This window comes from Vanellus vanellus (assembly GCF_965231255.1).
Source record: "Vanellus vanellus genome assembly, chromosome: 1".
Lineage (NCBI taxonomy): Eukaryota > Metazoa > Chordata > Aves > Charadriiformes > Charadriidae > Vanellus > Vanellus vanellus.
Window position 1 is genome coordinate 13,894,746 of NC_138905.1, and position 22,893 is coordinate 13,917,638.

The 22,893-nt window shown below is 36.6% G+C and overlaps 1 protein-coding gene across 1 annotated transcript in view; it reads right to left on the bottom strand.

Annotated features, from left to right (window-relative positions):
• Positions 1 to 22,893, bottom strand: part of PTPN12 (protein tyrosine phosphatase non-receptor type 12) — an 81,627-nt gene that overhangs the window by 28,457 nt on the left and 30,277 nt on the right. The window contains exons 2-11 of the mRNA XM_082492009.1: positions 20,235 to 20,343; positions 15,173 to 15,249; positions 14,044 to 14,139; positions 12,962 to 13,000; positions 12,082 to 12,153; positions 8,996 to 9,055; positions 5,567 to 5,709; positions 3,948 to 4,014; positions 3,291 to 3,368; positions 3,093 to 3,191 (exon numbers count right to left, since the gene is read on the bottom strand). Coding sequence (XP_082348135.1) covers positions 3,093 to 3,191; positions 3,291 to 3,368; positions 3,948 to 4,014; positions 5,567 to 5,709; positions 8,996 to 9,055; positions 12,082 to 12,153; positions 12,962 to 13,000; positions 14,044 to 14,139; positions 15,173 to 15,249; positions 20,235 to 20,343 — 840 coding nt within the window. The remainder of the gene's footprint in view (positions 1 to 3,092; positions 3,192 to 3,290; positions 3,369 to 3,947; positions 4,015 to 5,566; positions 5,710 to 8,995; positions 9,056 to 12,081; positions 12,154 to 12,961; positions 13,001 to 14,043; positions 14,140 to 15,172; positions 15,250 to 20,234; positions 20,344 to 22,893) is intronic.

A 22,893-nucleotide genomic window follows, 5' to 3' on the forward strand; every position in this document is an offset into this window, starting at 1 on the left:
AATGGTTAGAGTTGGAAGGGACCTTGAAGAACAACCCTCTGCCATGGGCAGGGACACCTTCCACTAGACCAGGTTGCTCAAAGCCCCATCCAACCTGGCCTCGAACACCTCCAGGGATAGGGCATCCACAGCTTCTCTGGGCAACCTGTTCTAGTGTCTCACCACCCTCATGGTAAAGAATTTCTTCCTAATATCTAGTCTAAATCTACCTCTTTCAATTTAAAACCACACCTTGTCCTAGCACTACACTCCCTGATAGTCTCTCTCCATCTTTCCTGTAGGTTTCCTTTAGGTACTGGAAAGCCACTATAAGGTCTCCCTGGAGCCTTCTCTTCTGCAGGCTGAACAACTGCAACTCTCAGCCTGTCCTCATTGGAGGGATACTCCTGTTCTCTTATCTTTGTGACCCTCTTCTGGACTTACTGCAACAGGTCCATGTTATGTGTTATATTCTTATGTGGGTGGCTCCAGAGCTGGATGCAGTACTCCAGGTGGGTCTCACTAGAGTGGAGTAGAGAGGCAGAATCACCTCCCTCGACCTGCTGGTCACGCTTCTTTTGATGCGGCCCAGGATGTGGTCAACTTTCTGGGCTGCGAGCATACATTGCTGGCTCGTGTAGAGCTTCTCGTCAATCAACAATCCCACGTCCTTCTCCTCAGGGCTGTCCTCAATCCATTCTCTGCCCAGCCTGTATTTGTGCTTGGGATTGCCCCTACCCACGTGCAGGGCCTTGCACTAAGACTTGTTGAAATTCATAAGGTTTGCACAGGCCCTCCTCTCAAGCCTGTCACGGTTCCTCTGGATGGCATCCCTTCCCTCCAGGATGTCGACTGCTCCATACAGCTTGGTGTCGTTGGGGAAACTGGCTCTGGAAACTGCAAGTGGCTCAATCCCACTGTCCATGTCTCCGATAAAAATGTTAAGCAGCACCAGTCCCAGTACCAACCCCTGAGGAACGCCACTCATCACTGTAATTCTGTAATAAGCTTTTGAGATAAGCAGACTAGACCTGCAGACAATATTCAAGTTGCAAAGTATCCACATAATGACATTATGTTCTCTGCTCTTACTAGTTTCCAAATTATTGCTAAAATTCAATTTTATTTACAACTTATTGATTACAACCAAGTTCATTTCCAAGCAAAACTCAAAACTCACACTCCATCACTGCATATTCAGAGTTGGGATTTCTCCCTGTCTCACCCCCATGCACACTACCTATCCATAATCTGGTTGCTCAGTCACTCAAATCTCATAAGATGTGCAATTCTTTAGAGACAGCACTTGCCTTTGTTACAGACATAGTTATGAGCATACTGTGGCACCTCCTTATTCAGACGTTCTAGAATACATGTAAATAATAAGAGGCAATTTTTGATTCTATGTAAGTGCAGACACAGGTCAGATCAAAGTCAGGTAACTAGAAGATATAGTAGACTGATCTGCTTATTATTTTATGACCAAAACTCAAGTAATTAAGAGTCAATTCTGTACAAAGCTAATAAATCTGCACATTCAAACCCTATCATGCTCATTCCTCAGAAATAAAATAAAAATTCACAGACCAGCTAGGCTGAATACCAGACCTATGAAAAATTATAACAGCCTGCCCTATCCACATTGCATTTAGTCCACCGGGTTTCTTGTCATGACTAAAGACATCAGAACTATTGCATGAACTGATACAAATTCTTTGGAGTTAAGAGAAGGGTATATGCCTTTTTTCCCAGAATGAAAAACATTTTGTACTTTCTAGAAAGCACAGTATAGAAGAGCTAAACCCCTAAAATTAAAGGGATGCCTATTAATAAAGGCAAATTTAAAATTGCTTCCAGATATTTCAAAAGGTCCTGAAGATACTACTCATACTCCCTCTAGAGAGCTCTAGAGCCTACACCAATTAGGTACTGAAGGGACAGATAAAATTACTGAATAAACAAAACCCCGTCCAAAGATAAAGGGTGGTATGGTACACAGTTCTAGATTGTGGAGGAGAGAAAGAATACATTGGTCCAAAAAGCCGTTTTTCACATAGTGCCCAGTAGTAGCCAAGAAAACTTATCTGAACATAAAAAAAAGGAAAAAAACCTAGGGAACATGAAACAAAGTCAAAGGACAGACAGAAAAATCCTGAAATACCTTGATTACCAATGTAGATTATTATTTTTCCAAGGTTTTTTTTCCCTGTCCTGTGTTAAAAGGCTTGAGTATGAAGCTTCCTGACAAAGGCATAAAGTTATTTTTCTTTCCCCCAATCTGTTCCAGTGCAAACAGTACTTCAACACAATATGAGAACTTAATAAGATCACTTATTGCCAGCCCTGCTTAACTACCTCAAGGCTGTGTTGGGCCAAAACCAAGGCAGGACAAACCAGCACGTAATATTCAAGTCTCAGTTGAAGAGTCAGATCAATGCCTATCTCATGGTTTAAAGCTGGGCCAAATACCATATTGGAGGGGGGAAGGAAGAAAAGAAAACTTCAACGAAGTTTTTCCCCTTTCAAGAGTTTAAGCTAACACAGATCAGATAGAATTCATCTATATAAGCATACGTGTATTTATTTTTATTTATATATAATATATGTATATGTAGGCTGGAGTTTTGTTTTTAACTTGCTCTTTATCATACTGTTTAACAAGTAATTTGCAGAAGGTCAGGCTTAGACCAAATTTCATTTGCTGCCAATATATCAGAATTGGGGTATGTACTGCCAATCAAATCAACAGATAGCTGTCAACTACTGCCACCTCACCAAGGTAAGGGCATATTTCTCAACTTAAATATTGAGTTAGAGTCCTGCATTTCATTCAAACTAGAATTCTTTCTATTGCTTCCCCCACTACAATTGCATTTGATATACATGGTAAATATTCCTTTAATTACCTGACAATTTTTACAACCAAGTCCTTGGTGTAAGTTGAGTACAGGCTAACTGCCCCTACTCAGCAAAACCCACTTGCAGTCCAAACAAGTTCTGTATGTGCCTTAACACCATTAAACATCAAACTTTAAAAACTAGACTTTACAGGAAAATCTTGATCAGAAGTAACAGCTATAACTGATTGAAACTCATACGGGAAAGATACATACCACTCCATCTGCAATCTTCCAGTCTGCACAACTTTCGTATTTTTGCAGTTGCTTTTCAAACAGTTGTGCTATGGCTCGATGGACAAGTTCATACTGCTCCTATAGTAGGTTACCAGATAAAAATTAGTGCATGAGATGTTTACAAAGAATGATGGTATATTATCGTATGATAAAGATTCATTTTAAAACAAACCATACCTTTGTCTGCACTGCAGAATGCCTTTGTGTCCTCATTTCCTGTATTAAATTAAATACATTGAATTCTTCGGGTATTTTCTGAAATATAGAAGGAAGTCAATTACAGTGACATAACTGTCAGAACAGCAATACAAAAGTATGTTTAACTTTTGTAGGTAAAACCAATCTGTTCTCTCCACACTGCAGCTATTAAAATTTTCTTTTAAAAAGCAATTCCTCTCCAGAATTGTTTTAAACATTTGACTTAGACCAGATGAGAGCATTTCAAGTATTTTGAAACATCCAATGAAAGCATTAATATGACTTCGCAACCTAAAAACCCCAGAATGAAGTTATCCTGGTATGTTTGAAATATCAGGCTTTAGAAACTGTAAGAGGAAGGAGAGACACTGAACAAGTTGAATTCAAAATCACTTTATATTGAAATATATTTTAAAATATTTAGAATTTACAGTGACTTTTTTTTAGATAAAAACTTGCTGTCAAAGGAAAGTTAGTTCATACCGAAGCATGAATGCAATGAAATTAAACATCCAACCTGTCAAGGGTTCCCAAACGTCTTAAACATGTCACTATTTTATAACTTTTGGCAATTCAATCAATCACTGTTATGAAATGACAGAATGCCACAAAATTTCTTCTTTTAAGGTTCCTTACCCCAGCTTTAAGCAAATTCCATGTATAATCTATGGCACAGATGGCTCCTGTTCTTCCACACCCTGCACTACGAACATAAACAGTTAAGTATGTTAGAAATTATTTTAATTTGTTAAAAAGACACTACAAGCTTTATCTTTCCTGAGTCAACATGAAAAAAAATGTATTAAAATCCCTATAATTTTAAGCTCATTCAACCTGACACTATAGTGTCTTAAAAATAATAATAATAAAAAAGCAGTGCAAGATGGAGCAGTGAAGTTTCTAATGCAAGTTTTTCACAGCCAATTGGAACTGTAATCGTGAAAGATGCTTCAATGCTGATATTTTTATTGCCTCTTTCGTCACACTATTCCTAGTTACCACTGTTGCGGCCAGGTAGAGGGGAGCAAGCACACCGTAACTGCGGTCCGGGCGCACGAGGAGGCAGACCCGCATACCACTGCTTCAAAAGTAGGGATTTTGTCCAGGTTTAATGATACATATGTTAAATGGCAGAATAGAATACGTTTAAAGGCTTCCCACATTTTTCTGATTTAGTATCATATCTATTTTCTGCTTTTTATCTAGAAAACTCAAATCCAAAAGTTATAAAAAATGTCAGTGTACTATCACGTTTATTATTCCTAATAGTATGTATGAGTTTCTCTGTTTTACAGGTAACAAGCTATAATGCATGCATATTTATTACATTATAATTATACAGTTGTAAAGAACCAACCTTCACAACTGTATTGACATTCCAGAGAAACAGGACAAAGTGAAATGGATTCCAGTGTGAAGTAAGTTTCTTACAGTTTTAGACCTCAATTACTTAAGAGTCACAAGTTAAAAAAGAATGCAGCTGAAGACAGTAGATGTCTATATAGACACTTTCAGATAATAACCAAGCTCTAGAAAGTTAATAAGCCCCCAATAACTTAACATCTCCTGGCTTATGAATCTGAATTCATTTTTTCTGACATGTGATATATTAACTTCAGTTGTTTTAAAAAGTATCAAATATCATAGGCAAGAACTTTCCAGAGAAATTATTAAAATCTGTCAATTCACCAAAACATTTTTATGGCAGTTTAGTTTCAACGATCCTTTTGTTAGACAAATTTCAGGTCAAAGATGAAACTGCTAATCAGAAGGAAAGACTTACCAACCAGAAACTACAGACTGCGGATTAGAGATCTTTTTTGTCATATTAGGAGACAGACAGAAAAGTTCTTAGGTAGTAATGGGACATGCTGCATAGTCTCTCCTATGAAGAATGAAGCCTTCACTCCCATATCTGATTTGTAACGATCCTCAAAGTCTGTTCTGTCCTAATGAGGATTTAAATGTCTTAAGAACCACAAAACAGTTTCTCTTTCAAAGACTAATTCTTTTCTGATTGACAGTCGATCTTAAACTGAAATAGAAGCAAAATTTCACTGTGGCCTGAGTTTTAAGACAATGAAGATGGTATGATTTTGAGCAGAGTTTTGACAGGAGGAAATATTCCTTTTTAGAAAACTAAAATAATAAATAAAATTGTGATTTAGAATCAAACTAGTACATCTCATACCAAAAGTCTAGTCTTCAAAAAAATTAAAATTTATACAAATTTTAAAAATAAATATATTTGATACCTGCAGTGTATACAAATTGGTACATCTTCATGTTCCTGGTATTCTCTCATCAAGCTGATCATGTCCAGAATAGAATCAAAAGACGAAGGGACATCATGGTCTGGCCAGTTAACGTAATGAAATTGATAGACACTACGAGTCTCCTAAAGGAGAGAGAAAGGTGTTAACGATAATACATATTTCAGGAGTTTGTATGAAATAAATAGTACGCTTTTTGCATGATTAAGCGTGGACAAGCCATTTACTGTATTAAAAAAAAAAATTGTAGCTTACACCAATTAGAAAAACAAAAGGGAAATTCTGACATAGTATTTTGAGTGCTGCTAATACACAGAAGAAAGCTCTATGGGACAGTTCACAGAAGGCCCTCTCTGAGTTAAAGGATGCACAACATTGTACTGTGTTAGAAGATTCTCTGTCCTTACAGTCGTAAACTTTGAAAAGAAGAAATAAAGGGAAAGACCACCGTGAAAGGTTCTTTTTCCAATCATACTCCAGTAACTTACACTGGAAAAAAATGAAGGTGTTTTGTTGTTTTGTCACCTTACAAAATAAATTGTGTGTGCGCATGTACACGCACATGCGGATGGAAATTAAGAAAATGAAATAAATAATTCAGGCCATATCTAAATATGGATCACACTTGCAACAACAGCAGGGACACTTTTATTCTAGTTAGCTCATGTTACAATAATACTAAAGACAAGGTAAGAGGCAGGCTTTAGAACAGCCTAGTTACTCAGGTACCTGAGTTCTTGAAAGACCAAATCCTCTTTCTCATCATTAGCGAAACCATCTGCAGTACAGCTAGTCCTACTGCACCTTTCCATACTGTTGTCACACCTCTGGATTCTACTATACCCTCAAAGCAATGTACTAGAAAGGTGTATGACTTTCTTGATCAACATTACAGCTGAGAAGTTTCAAGAACTATACTACCTTCTGTTTAGTTAATTGAGAAGCAACATAGTGGGCCTTTTGAGCATGGAAATTTATCCAATCTTCCAATTGAACCAACTATTTTTGACGCTTTACTTTTCTCAGACCCATGGAAATGCTGTAGCTAGTAAAAACAAGAGAAAATTTAGCCTAAGAAAATAAATTTTAAAACCCCAACTGATTATGTAAAACCAATGTCATCATTAGAGAGGAAAAAAGGTACTGTTGCCTATTAAGGTCCACAAAGAACTTTTACTTAATTACATTTAAAAAGACAAAACCAGTGATTTTTCACATCAGCAGAATGTCAGAAAAAAATATTCTGAATTTATGCTTTTTATATGGAAATTAAAAATTAAAAGCAACCTTCACAGTCCTTTTTTTACTGCCACTTTTTAAGAAAGAACCTGGTGTTTTAGCTTAAAATAATCTTCAAGTTTCAGTCAAACTGGTTTTCCTCCTAGAAACTAGAATAACTTTGTATATTTATATGAATTTTAAATTCTTTTGCATAGTATTTTGTATGATATTCTATTGAAAATTCTACAGAAGTGTCAAAACTTTTCATTATTGTGGAAAACCAGAAAGTGAACTTAAAAGAATATTTTCCTATACAAATTTTCCTCCTCAGTTCAAGGCTACACGTAGAATTCTTCAAAGTAAGATGAAAAGTTTGTAATTCATTACTAACATTACCTTGTTAATCCTTACAATTACATTACTCTTTAAAGGAACATAAACTTTGAGCTCTTTGCTAAGATCAAAAGCATAGCGCAAACTGCAGCTCCTTGTTACTGCTCATTTTTTACGTAGTACGCAGCCATCCTATAGAAATTAACTGGAACAGAACTAATGGAAGTCAAGTAGCTGAACATGATTTGCATGTATAGTCTATGCAAGCAAAATATAAATTAGCTACAGTTTCTGAAGTAACCATTTCTCATTAAATTCAGGTATTAAGAGTAACATAGGTTCTGCTTTGGGGTTTTTGATATCTTTTCTGTTCTGCTTTTAAGTGCACCATTTCAATAAATGTTGCAAAACCAACAATTATTATGCAGTTAATTTTGCTATCTAAAAAGTTTCATAGCACAGTCAGGTATAAGCATTCAGGACACACTAACAGAAATGAACTAAGTTTGTGCATTCCACTGCAAACCCTACTGCAGACACAAATTATCCCTCAAAATTACCCCCCTCATGAGTTAACAGTTTTCATAACTGACATGACATCAAATGTTGAAAGGGAAGAAAACACTGCTAAAGAAAACATAACCATAAAGGGAGACTAACCTGTAATAAATAATTTCTTAATACAGGATGTCAGTTAAAATGAGAGGGAATAAACTGTCAACCTTCATGTTTTTGTAGGACAGCTCTACATTTATTTTTATTTACTGACAGTTGCTCTTTAGAAAAATAAGCAGTCACTTCAGATTTGACATTTAAGTATAAGTTTGCAAGAAAGGCTTAAATCACTCATTCTTAATGCTTATATGAGAATGCAAGTGCTTTTATTTCACTGAATATATGACAATTTTCACAATTAACATAACATACTCAGTTATGAAGCAGGTCTCATTTTACAGTAGATCGTGTCATAAGTTTTCACTAAGATGAACAAACTCAATTTCTTACATAAAGAAACTAATTGTAATCATTTACAGTCGCCAAATTAAATAGCATAAACAAATGGCTTACCAGGCAAGTATTCTGGTAAACTCAATTCTAAATCTTGAACACTAGGATATCAAACCGTCAAGAATTCCAAAGTCTTAAGCTCACTTTTTAAAAAGTCTATCTTGACCCTTGAATATAGTACATACAATTCTCCCATGCAGAAGTTCTCCACACAAAAAGACAAGCACCTCAACTTAATCAAGAACATGCCATATTTTTTGTATCTATTTCAATTCCAAAAAGAGAAACTTTTTACAAGCTAGAGTGAGAAAGTTTGGGAAAAAAAAATAATCAATACATTGTTGTCATTCTTGCTATATTTTTATTTGGCAATACAAGTATATGAACAGGCATCAGGAATATCTTTTAACATTGTAAAACCCTCTTGACAATAAATGGAAGTATAGGGCAAATTCTAACAAGTACACATACTGTACCCAAAAAGAAGCTAACTAGAGGAAACAGTTTCTTTTGACAAGTTTGATTCAGTTTGTCATCATATTTTCAGTTGGGGTAAACGGTGAAATCTCCTAGGGTGACAGAAGATTTCCAGTTGTTAACACATGCTATTGAAGACCATCACACACTTTTGGCTAACCAAGAACATACATAAAAGACAAGTAGAGTTTCACTACTCATTTTTTTTATATACTAAGCTTTTAACATCACTTCTAAGCTTGATGATTTACATACATACAGAGTCAACACCTAAAAAAAGTGAAGATATTTTCATGAGTTTCCTTAATTGTATCATTTTAGAGACCTTTGAACCACCATTAAAGTTGAGACCAGAATTGACTGTATACTTACATTTTGAAATTCAAGTAATAATGTTCTAATGAAGTAATCTGTTCTTGCTTGCTCAGCTTCCTAAACATGAGAAAACAGTAATGAATTGGAAAAAAAGATCAATATGGAGGATACAGGATGTAACTAAAAATCCAAACTTTAAACTCAGGTGTTTGGGTTTTTTTTTTTGTTTGTTTGTTTTTTTTTTTTAATTTACTGGTTTTATATGTACAATTTCCCCAAAAGATGGGAAACCAAGACATTGATTTTAAAACAGCAGCCACTTAGCTCGCTACACAAGATATCTGTGAAAGATGTTACTTTTACTTAAAATAACAATGTGAGTTTTCAAACCAATAATTGTCTAGCCTACTCCTGAAGCCATCAATAAGCCTTGTAAGAGTATTTCAAAGTACTTTTCTTGCTTTATTTCTCCATATGTTTATTTAATTTTCAGATTGCCTCCCACAGCAATCCTTCTAACATGTTTCTGCTGTCTCAACTTCAGCTTCTTATCACTCTATCTTGAGATATCTCCTTTCATTTCTTCCCCCTTCAATTATTTTCAATCAACAGTGCATCTGAATGGATCATTGTAATTATCTTGGTTGTGACTGAAAAGCATGGCTTCTAGGCTCCCAGAATTTTCAAATCTGCCTTTGGAACACCAAGGAAAGTTTCTACTGTAGACACCAAAAAGTATTATTGTACTTAAAATATCAGTAATATCACAATTCGAAGATGCCTTTAAAAGCTTAGCACTACAGCTTCCCACAGTGAATTTAGGAGACTGCATATATGCTTGAGTGTGTTCCTATCTTCTACTGGGAATTTACCATTTTCCATCAAGAAAACAATCACAACACTTTCCAGGTTTAAAGGAGATAGTGCACAGGAGCAGCAATGGAGCCTATATACAGCACTGTACCCAAAGGTAATATATTCTCAGCTGTAGCTGAGAAGTCAGTTACAATGTACACACGATCCTTTTTCACAAATACTTGCCAGGTGTGTGACCATCACCCAGTAGGTACAGGGCAAAAAAAAACCCCTCAAAAACCTCAAACCCACAAGCCAATTTTAAAATTAATTTAAGGTAGGAAAAGGCTACTCAGAATCTTTATAAACTAAAATTTGTAAGTATATGCTTTTCTGACAAGATGAACTTGAAGCGTACTTAATTCTTGGTAGACTATTTCAAGGTAGGATTAAGAATAGCTTGATAAAATGGCATGCCAGCTTTTTCTGAACACCTTTAAGAACTTCACCTAGAAAATACCAGTAATTCCTGTCCAAATCCACATGATTTTGATTTAAGGAAAAGGAAAAAAAAAAACAGTTTTGAGATCAATTTGTAATGGACCAATTCTACCAGTAATTGTAGTAACTGTAAGTGAACAGTTAAGTCCGATGATGAACTCCAGCGTAAAAAATTCACAGTAAGATCACTTATACTGATGACAGTTATACTCAACACTTCAATGCCAGGTTTCATTCATATCCTAATAGTAACTAATAGAACCCGATTGAACTACCAGGTGGCAAGTTTAAAAATAAAAGCACAGGAAATGTTTCCTTCCAACAACACAATGTGAATGTCAAAGAATAAGTGACAAAAAACAAAACCCAAACAAAAAAAATAATTGTCAAATTCATCATCCATTGCATTATAAAATATCAATAATCCAGAGGCAACACCCAATTAAGGAAGTCCTGATAGTCCATCACTAGAAGCTGACAAGTACACGGATTATCCTATATGGAGATGATTTTCTATTCTCTTCCCTTAAGTAATTCCCTTAAGTAATTGGGCTGTCATTGAACACAATGTGATAGGCTGGATGGCTCTTGGCATCATCTAGAAGTGAAGGCTCGATCATGTGATCAAGAGCTAGAAGTTGGACAAACAGGCCACAAACGTGTTTAAAGCAGGAAGAAATAAAGATACATGAAAAGGTGTGTACAAAGGCAACCAGACACCATCCCCACACCTAAGGAACACTGACCATATTGATTTTGGTAGCTACGCTCCCACACACGCATACCATATCCTCACCCATGCCCTGAAAACCTCACAATTCATGAAGTGAATTTCTGCTACGTAAGTGGTCCCCTTTTGTGAAAATGGTCATTGCACCATGATTTCTTTTACTACCCAGCTTTCTCTACCAAGGAAAGATGATTGCAAAAACCCATTGGGGTATACTCTTGCGTGATGCTGAGATAGCAGGTGCCAAAAGAATTGTTACTTCAATTCCCTGCTGTGCTTGGTGTAGGAGATATACACAGTCCCTCTTCCTGCCTATTAATCTGCCAGAAATCCTTACGTTATCATTTATGAGCAAGTATCTAAACTGGAAGAGGTTCTAGTGGTTACGCTCAGCAGTCAGAACTCCTGATAACACTGGCACAACATGCAATGGACATGTTCAGGTTTCCTCCATCTTTCTGGAATCATAGCTTACTTGACAGTTACCTCCTGGGAATTCTCCAGGAAAAGATTCAGACCTCATGGTGACCTGCTATTCATTTTTGCTTTGAATTTAAAGGCAATAATAGAAGCAAAGGAAGTATTTTCAGATAAACCTGTATCTGTTACCAAGGAAACCAAGTTAAAAGAAATTAGGAGTTCAGTTTCGATTTCCTTTATTCTTGATAATTAACTTTATGTAACTTAAGGAAAATAACCTATTCCAGTGTTACTTTCATTTCTCACGCACACCCAGAATGCATAAGTCATAACAGAGAGAGAGAGAGAGAGAGAGAGAGAGAGAGAGAGAGAGAGAGAGAGAGAGAGACAACTGTAGGAATATTATTTGATGTCTTGAGTATGGTACAGTATTCAAAACTACATCATGTAAAGCTAAAGAAATGATACATAAAAAGACACAAGACCAAGGCACACAGGCTCCCTACTTTAAGAAACCCAAATACACAGCTTAGATAAACACATTGTTTTACATTGCATTCCTTTGAGAGTATTTGTGTAAAATTTGGTACCAAACAATTAAAAAAGCATTTGTTTTGTAATACAAACTGTTGAACAGTTATTTTAAGTTAAAAAAGTATTAAATCCTTCAAACTTAATTATAAAGTTTTATACTTACACAAGAAACACGAAATGGTCCAAAGGTTACAGCTGCTTCTCCATACAGAGGCCAGTAACGCTCACATTTTTTCTGTTAAAGCAAAGAATCCTAATTTAATTCATGTGTAGTACCGAAAGATGATGATTAACAGAAGCAGAGCAGACAAAATTATAATCTCGAATGCCTTATTCTCTCTTATTTAGTGCTTTTCCTTAACATCTGCCTACTGGTGTCTTGCTGGACTTTTAAGATAGTAAAATGTCTTTTCTTTTGGTTACCAAAATATAAACAAAACCAAAAGTCCAGGTGACCAATAAATTCAGCCAAAAGACACTTTGTAAATTAGGACATGAAATTCATGACTGCCCACATATGCGCAAGCATGCATCATACAGAGGGAAGCAAGGAGAGCTAATTTAGTTTTTGTGAGAGTTTGGAATTCACAATGCTAGACCACTTTTTATTTTTTTTTAACTTCTCAGGGAAGAATAAAAGAATACAGTAGATACATTTAAAAGACAAAGTGGTTTTGCAGCTGTATCAATTGACAGGAAATTCTGAAGGACTCTGGATTTTGATAGTTGGCCTACATCCCATAAACACCAAGATTTTTTTCGCATAGTGACATGACCAGAAAAAGATCACTGGTACAGTTCTGTATACAAACATGTATATTCCACTGAGGTAATAGCTAAATAATAATGGAACATTATAAATATAGCTAAGAAAAGCATTTGCATTCATTATTTTCTATGCATACAAACATAAAGATAGGCATTCTCATTCAATCTGGCAGATTAGTTTTACAGTTATGGATTTGGCATATAAAGCTTCACAGGTATTGGCACGTTGCTCTGCACGGGCAATGCTCATTTAGTTTTGTGTTTAGTATACATACCCTTCCCATTTCAAATTCTCGACAGGCCATTACAATTATCTGAGAAGGCAAAAAAAATGCTCAAAGTTAGCTGGTTCTAGATCAAGTAAATTCACCAATACTTCACTGCTTGCTTCTATTTGGGCAGATACTGATCCTCCTTAATTGGTTACTACTGAAGAGACTAAATAATACTATTTTCCTACCTGCAGGTGCATGCTCTTTTAATTCTAAAATAGTACCCAAGTTTTATCCTGCACAATATAATCTACAACGCTAACATAACATTTTAAGACTACTTGATTTGAATTCACTGTTATCCTGTTATCCAAATACCGCATTTATTTATTCAGCCTGACTGTAAAGTCTACAATTAATCATAAAAATATAGAACCATTTGCTGACAGGAAGAAACAGCTATATTTGCTTAAAATTACATTGATTATTTAAAGTAAGTGGAAAAACCTATTTAAAAAAATAAGAATCAGGTTTCTTACGTGAAGCTATTTCACATACATTAACGTGAATAGCACAATAAAAATGCACCAACAGGTAAGCTATTTGTTACCATAAGTAACCACAATTTAAGTGTCATATAAAGCAAAAAAATATTTTCAGAAATAATTTGTTGAACATATCAAATTTTAGCAGTACTTAAAAGTTAACTCCTGACAATGTCTGTTTAAACAGATGTAGCAAATATAAAACAATAAGTAACCCAAGATTAGCGTAAACAGAAAGGTAGGCTTTTATTTTTTTTGTTTTACATGCTGCTTCCGTGTCCGATATTGTCAGTCCACATTAAATCAGAGTAGGAAGGTCTCCTACAGGACAGATGTAATCAAGCACCAACCTATTCATAAATATGCACAATTTCATACTCATTCAATAAAATTATTACTTTGAATTTACACTATTAAATTGAATAAATAATATTAATGATATATAGAATGCTATTTAAAGTACAAAAACAAGATTTGAGAAGTAAATGTACTAAATCACTGTCAACATTTTTGATAACAGCCAGCTCAGGCAAAAGATACACAATCACTATGTCATGAAATAAGGTAATACCCAATTTTGGTCTTTAAGTAGGTACTTACTGCAACATTGTATTCCCATATCATCCTCCAGAAGTCTATTACTGTATTTGCTAATGGTCCCTGGGTAGCAACGTATGCTTTTGGCCCATGTACTCCCTAGGATTGAACAAAGAATACATTAATGTTTGTAAAGAAAATTTATCAGCACTGAATAAAAAAGACTTTAGGTTATAATCATATAAAATTAGAGTATTTTTTTATCTATACGAAGGAAGGTTAAATATGAAATACGAGTCCCATTTACATTAGTGAGAATTTTGCTGGTAATTTCAAGGGAAACCAAGATTATAACTACTACTGTGCTGCCAGAGACTGTAACAGAAAATACTAAGTTTCTGTATGTTCAGATTCTGAAGACTTCCTTTAAGTCCGCATTTTCTTTGTTACTCAAACATTTAATGAGGAAAATTTGAAAATCTTTCTGCTAAAAAGCATGTCCTTGAACAAATTTAAGTTCCCCCCCCCCAGTAATACTACATTTCAAAAATCAAAAACTTTAAAGATTCGTTTATTTAAAGCTTGAAGACATTTACATTAAGCTTTTCAAGCTAAACATTGAAGAAGTGAGATTTATAGGAACACCTGTTTCTGAATAAGCATTACAGTGTGGAAGCAGCGTCAGAATAAGACTGCAAGGAAAGCCCAAGATACTCACATTTTGAAACAAAAGTGTAACAGGCTTTTAGCGAAATTATGGCTTGACTTTAAGAATGTTAGCTATAATTCCATTGCCATACTTCTGCCATGAATGGCAAGAAGTGCATATTAACATAATCTGTCAAACGCCTCATTTATGATCCCTAAAAACAGCCTCTCAAAATTTGGTATTTTTAACACTATCAACTGTTAAAACAATTGCATCTGAATTTTCCTATGGTATAAAGTTTCAATTTGGTTGCCTGCCACTTTAAAATAAATTATTTTATATAATACTTACATAGAGTAATATTAAAACTTAAAAAGTTGCTTTATAAATGGCATCATGCTTGCAAATTTATTCAAGTCACAATAGAAGAAAATCTTCCCTTGCAGCTTTAAATTCTTATCTCAGCCTATAACATTAAAAATGCAGTGACAGGAAATAAAAGCTTAAAAAGAATTTAAGAACTGTTAAGACAGTAATACATACCTTAATAAAGTTTGCATTGATGTAGTCTGAATCTTGTGGGGGAGTTTTTAAGGTCAATTTAACCCGGCTATGATCAACTAAAAGAAGAATTTATAACAAGAATTACACACATGTAAATCAATAGGTAACAGTAAATATATCATAGAATCACAGAATGGTTTAGGTTGGAAGGGACCTTGAAGATCATCGAGTTCCAATGCCCCTACCATAGGCAGGGACACCTCCCACTAGACCTGGTTGCCCAAGGGCACGTCCAGCCTGGCCTTGAACACCTCCAGGGATGGGGCCTCAACCACCTCTCTGGGCAGCCTGTGCCAGTGCCTTACCACCCTTAAAGTGAAAAATTTCTTCCTAATGTTCAATCTGAACCTGCCCTCTTCTAGTTTAAAGCCATTCCCACTCCTCCTATCACTACATGCCCTAGTAAAAAGTCCTTCCCCAGCTCTCCTGTAGGCCCCCTTTAGGTACTGGAGGGCCGCAATAATATCTCCCCGGAGCCTTCTCTTCTCAAGGCTGAACAGCCCCAACTCTTTCAGCCTTTCCTCATAGGAGAGGTGCTCCAGCCCTCGGATCATCCTCATGGCTCCCCTCTGGACACACTCCAGCAGGTCCACGTCCTTCTTATGCTGGGGACTCCAGACCTGCATGCAGTACTCCAGGTGGGGTCTCAGGAGAGTGGAGTAGAGAGGTGATTCTGCCCTCTTTGACCTGCTAGCCACACTTCTTCTGATGCAGCCCAGGATACAGTTGGCCTTCTGGGCTGTGATCGCACACTGCTGGCTCATTTTGAGCTTCTCGTCAATCAGCACCTCCAGGTCCTTCTCCTCAGGGCTGCTCTCCAGCCATTCCCCGCCGAGCCTGTATTTGTGCTTGGGATTGCCCCGACCCATGTGCAGGACCTTGCACTTGGCCATGTTGAACTGCATGAGGTTGGCATGGGCCCACCTCTGCAACCTGTCCAGGTCCCTCTGAATGGCATCCCTCCCCTCCAGTATGTCTACCTTGCCAAACAGTTTGGTATCATCGGCAAACTTGCTGAGGGTGCACTCGACCCCACTGTCCATGTCACCGACAAAGATGTTGAACAGTACAGGCCCCAGTACCGACCCCTGAGGAACGCCACTCATCACTGGTCTCCACTTGGACATCAAGCCGTTGGCCGCAACTCTTTGAGTGCGACCGTCCAGCCAGTTCTTTATCCACCGAGTGGTCCATTTGTCGAATCCCTGTCTCTTCAATTTAGAGACCAGGATATCGTGTGGGACAGTGTCAAACATTTTGCACAGATCCAAGTAGATGACATCAGTTGATCTTCCCTTGTCTACCGCCTCCGTAACCCCTTCGTAGAAGGCCACCAAATTTGTCAGGCATGACTTGCCCTTGGTGAAGCCATGCTGGCTGTTACCAATCACCTCCTTGTTTTCTATGTGCCTCAGCAGAGTTTCCAGGAGGATCTGCTCCATGGTCTTGCCAGGCACAGAGGTGAGACTGACTGGCCTGTCAGTATATAGTACATATTGTATGTATAGAAGAAATTAAGCATTAAAGGATGTTTCCCAAAGATAAATCAAGCCAGTCAGTCAGTCAGTTTAATTTATGGGTAAACCAACTCAGGTAGGGATAAGCAGAGTAGCTCCTAGTGCTTTGTGCTTCTGACACTCAAGTTTACGAAGTGCCAGTTACTGGAATTCCAGGAGCGATTCATTGCAAAGAGGCAAAATTCAATTTATTAGAAGCAATCAAAGTTGTAGTTACACAGTATTAATACAGATCATAATGGTCAGAATTAAAAGCATATTTACAGAAAGCAGAAAGAAAAGAACACCAGTGCAGAGTTAAAGCAGCCGGCAGGTCTTAAAGTCTCTGCCAAGGAGGACTCCACCAAGTACTGCAACATGAAACATGAACTGGGGTTTATTGTTCAGGCATAGACTGACTTCTATCCCCCAAACACTGGTCTAGGCACTTTGCTGGGGCACTTCTAAACTATAAGCAGAGACTTTTTCATTTAGGGGGTTATGACATTTCAAATTTCTGCCTCAAGCATTACTGACTGTCTCAGAGAAAGCTTCTTATAAAAATAGCAGATCTTTGGAGACCAAAATCCTCAGCATTCTTAAAGACAGCCTTTATTACTTGTTGACAGAATAAACTAAACATCTTGGAATTCTTTTTGGTGTCGAAAAAAAATAAAGTGCATCTTTAACACAGAAACAACTTGATGATTCTTAGTAAGGAGGGTAGGTGGTTGGTAGGTTCACCATTCCTTCCAGCTCTTGTTGATACAAACACCTCCTAGCTATCACATAAAAATCACTCAAACTATCTCTACAATAGAGGCTGTTTTAGTTGGAGATCCAGATAAAAAAATTATCTTTTGAACTGGGGAACAGAAGTATCTGCAGAAACAGCATCTGCTCAAGCAATTTCTGTTACTTTCTGCTCCCAGGGTCAAGTCCTCAACCACAGAACAGCTGCTAAAACTTTTACTAGTGCTAAATTCAAGAAAAAAACCTAAAGAACAAGTCTATTTAAAACGAGGAAATATGGTTGGTTGGGGTCTTCTTTTGTCAAAACACCACTGGTAATAGAACAGGGAACCATGCCCACACGAACTACATGCTAGGAGTTATTTCTATACAGAAAGCTCTTCCAAAAAGCTTCCAAGATACTTGCTTCCAAGATGGTGAAATTTTCTGCCAGAGTCCTGATAACATGCAAAAAATGTTTGTGTTACCATGTAATGCTTCCTAAAAAAGCACAAGTGTAGATTACAAGACATTTAGATCACAGAACTAAAGACAACACACTCTCACATTAAGGCCCGGAGAAACCCTTTAAAACATATTACACTGTATTATACTCACATATAATGTAAAAACAAGAACATTTTACAAGCATGCAACGGTGTCACAGATTTAATATGAAAAAGTACTTTTAAATGATGGATCTGACTAATTAAAGCAGTAGGCTAATGAGGTCTCCTATCTTCCCAGCACAGTGGATCCAAAATTCTAGAGCAGTTTCCAAATGTCAAGATTTCCAGCCTGCCTGTATCTGCCACAGCTTAGCTCTTTCACTGTTTTAGGTCTGAAATAGAATTCGCCAAAAGAAAATTCCAATGCAGGTTCCAGGTTCAGAAGATTAAGTGCTTTGACATTTATATATAGCTTAAAGGCTCAGCTCACAATTACTAATTGGTGTCTTCAGGCAACCAGCGAACACCATGTTTCATTTAACTATCATTTGGGATGGCTTAGTGAACTGTAATTTGAACGTGCACACATCTTTTACTCTGAAACCGGTATTGAGTGGTATTGAGGTACTGGTCTCTCTGGTAGCAGTAACAATTTCTGATAAAAACAGCACTAATCTCCAATTAAGTTACAAATGTAAGTTCTTTCCTGGATTTATAAAAGATAGGCAAATTACCATCTTCCTTCCTCTTCCAAAACATGTCTTCACTTTCATTTCTGTCAAGCTGGTCTCCCATCCTTTTATTGCTGGAACCTTTGGATGCTTGAAGATATTCTCGCCTTAACTGAAAATACATCTTCAATTTTCCTCAATGCCAGCTTTGAGGTTTGCTCATTTTCCCCACTGTCATCTGTCTACCCTTTCAGATCCCAATGACTGAGTTTGTTTGTTTTTTTTTTAATGTAGACAAAAGAAAAGCACATCTACCACTCTAGTCTCAGCCATTCACTACAGGACTAGCTATTAAGTATTTCATCAGTTCAGTCTAGGTGCTACCAAGATTCTGCTATATTGTTCATGATCTACCAACATGCCAGAATGGAAGAAAGAGTATAACAACTCTTAATAAGACAACCATAACAACTTCCCCTCTCTTTTTCACTTCAGCCATTAAGCATGTTTCCTCCCAATAAAAAAAACAAAACAAACACAAAAACCCCAGTGATACTTAACTATTTTGCTGCAGTTGAGCTTAGTACCACACATGTGGTGTATGTTATACATATATCCTCCAGCAAAATTTGAATACACGTGCCATTCCTTCCTTGCAGCAGCAAGCACCATGCCCACCTTGTTAAACGATCTAGGGCCTGTGGCTTTAGAGCAAAGTTTACTGCTGGAAGTGTTGCGCCAAGTGCTGATAAACAGTAAAAATTCCAGCACTAGAAAAACACAGCACACAGGTATACAACAATCTGAAACACACAGTATTTCACTGGAGTGTATTACTAGAACACATTTCGAAAATGAAAGCTAATGATGCTTAAGACCATTTTCAACTTCAAATTGGTTATAAACCTCCTAACACTTCCGAGAAAGCTAAGCAGAGTAAAATGTATCTGTTGCTCATCTTCTGGGATATGAAAAATGGCATTTGTCAGAAGACTATCCTTTAATTTCACTGTCAGCTGTTCATATTGAGAAGCACAGTAAGAGCTGCTGAAATACATGGTCTCATGGGCTACACAAAGTGAGCTGCTTGTAACAGGCAATCTTGTCGTTATAGATCACTGATCTGTTACATCCACATATTGGTGGTTGTAAAATTTAAATTCTGCTCTGACTCTTGTTTTCTGTGTTTGTACATTAAACAGAATTTCATTTGGGCTCTAGCAAAATACAAACCAAAGATAACACAGCAATGAAAGTTCTCTGACACTGTTTGCAGGATACAAACAAGCAAAAAAGATCTATTTTACTTCAAACCACAAAGCCAGGTTCCTTAAGGCTCCTTAAAATCTGATCTAGAGTTTATGCTGATATTTGTTTTCTACCATGAATAACGTGCTCCTAAGGAAAAAAATACAGTTATGCTCCTAGTAAAATGCTAGACTATGACAAGCTAAAATGAAAATATCAGCTTGATAGGGTTTGGGACTTAGCACACATTTTATCTTTACATGACAGCTGTCCTAATAAAATATACAAATGTTCACTTACTTTGCCTTCCAAATTAAAAATAAAAATTTTACAAAAGTTATCTCCAATTTTGCATATCAGTAATAGCCAAATCATAAAATTCAAAATACATTAAGAATAACAAGCACTTCCCTTTGTCTTCTATTAACACAAAAATCAGACTTACATGGCAATATATCCTTGTATCTATTCTTTTTAACATTTTCTTCTTTTTCTCCAGTGGCTGTTGGGTAGATCTTCTCTGTCCTGTATTTTGTTGATAATCTTCTTAACCTCTGAAATAAAACATTTATGTTATATTTTCAAATCTCAAGATAACAGAAACATCACTAGGTATTAGCTTCATCAATGAAGTATAAAAAGAACTCTCAAAAATACGTCTTCTCTCCTTTTACAATATTCACTATGATGAAGTTTAAAAATCTAATTATCCAGTACTTTTAGCTCATCAGCAGTTTACAACCAAGTTGAAACCAGCTCTGTACATCATGAGACATGGAACTTTGGAAAAGCTACTACGGCAGCAGTATAGAATACAGCTATTTTTTATTTAGGAAATACACTGCCCTGTTGGAGATTAACAACTACACTAAGAATATCCGTGAGAAACAGAAAAATCTGTTATTGCTCAGAATACCTGGAGGAAGAGCACAAAGTAGGCTGGCTCAGGAACAACTGTTAGCAGCAGGTACTTTGCACTGAAGCACACAGCTTCCAACACACTGCCAACTGAACAGAAAGCCAAATCTCACTTTTAACAGGCAGCAACTCCTAAGGCCCAACTCCCTGTTCAAGCACACCCAGACAAAGAAGCTTCCTGCACCGCGGGCACAAGGTTTTCGCAATTAACATGAATGACAGGAGGTCTGCTGTATTCACAATAATATGCCATTTTCCCGCTCTCCATCTATTTCAAATCCTAGAAATTTGAAACAGTCAAAACCTCTAATAACAGAATCCAGCTCATGCCTTCCAGCAATCTAGGAAATAACAAGAGCAATACAGCTTTTATCATCCCAAAATAGGCCTTTGCAACCTTAAAACTGAGGAGGAAGAAAAGAATATAAATTCTCCTTGAATAAAAAAAAAAAAATAAATAAAAATACAAGAGGACTCAGCAGTGCTTGTTCTTTTTGATTGTGTGGACATCCAGATTTAAAAAGACCTGAAGAACTCAGATACTTAACTCTGGCTTCCAGCTAAAGCAAGGTGGTTGCAAAACCAGCCATTCTATTGACACTGACGCCATGGTAGTGCATAAGATGATCAAGAGGAAAACAGAGAATGTAGCTTCAAAGAAGTTTAGCGTTTCCATTGAGTGGTATTCTGCACAGGTAAAGGATAGAGGTTGTTCATGTTCCCCTCCGTCCATCTTTGATGCTTGATTATCATCTTTGAAGACCTGAAATGTTCATGGCTTGCTTTTTGGGGGGGAATGGGGGAGGATGGTTGCTCGTTAAAAATATAAATCTTGTTTATCACCGACTATGCAACAACATACAGGCAGAAGGACATCATAAATAAGACAGTTTGGTTGGAAAGCCAGTTTTCTTCTTGAATTCTTCTAAAACTACTAAAACACTTGGGACACTCACTGCACACATCAATTTTTAAAAAAGGAAGGAAAAATTAATTGGCAACTCAAGTCCTCCAATAATTCTCCCAGCAAAAGGAAAAAAAGACCACACAAAATTTAGCATTTCTGCTACATAGAGAAAAACACTTTCATAAAATTTGTCTGGATATAGTGAAAACACAGCAAGTTTTATATGCAAATGTGGATAAAACTTTGCATTAATTTAGTTTAATACTACACATATAATAATCCATAAGTGTCACGTACAGAGCAAAAACAATGGCAAAGTAAGATTTAAAAGAAGGCAAATCAAGAAGTACCAGTTTTCAGACTTTTTTTTTTCTTATCCAAGCACTTTATCACAGATTAAATCACTGAACGCTAAAAAAAGTGACAGTACTAGCACACAGAGTTGTGGTTTTTTGTCTTAAAATACACTGCTCTTGAAAATCTTGCAGTTAGTCAATACATACAGTAAATATTTGGAGATTGGACAGTATGTCTCTGACTGCACAGTGACTGAAGCGCTAAAACATTGCGACTATGAAGAATAGGAAGATTCAATTCTTGAAAAGAAATGTAAACAGCAACACGAAGCTTCCACGCAGACTACACTCATCTTTGGAACACTAAAATTCTCAACATAACCTGTATACATAGCAGGCAGAGAAACCTAGTTTGTAACAGACAAAGAATATTACTACACATAGGAGGCATATTGTCCCATGTAACACTGCACTTACCTGTGTCAAAATAAAAAATACTACTTGTCCTAAGACTGGACAGAACCGGGAGTCCAGAAATAGCAAAATAAATATGCATAACTTAGCTATATCAGGTAAGAATTGCAAGACTAAGAAATACTTTGAAATAGGCTATAAGCCTCCAATTTGGGGGTGGGAGGGGGGAGCAAAGACAATGATACTTTCCAAGCACAGGCACTAATATGATTTTGTATATTGTTCCACATCTCTCTCTGGTTGTGAGGTCTTGGGGTTTTTTTTTCCATCTGACTGATTTTTGTGGGACAAATGCCATGACGCTGCTTAGAAAAAGTAACAGAAAGATGCTTAGAGAAAAAACAACCTCTAAAACCTATGAGTAGAAGCAGAAGTTATTTTGCAAGAAAAAGAATACGCTTGAGGAAGTGATACAAGAAAAAGCACCCTAGAAAGATAATCCTTTTTGCCTTAGACCATTTTAAAGGCATGCAAGAAAAAAAACACAACACACTTCCACAGGTACAAGT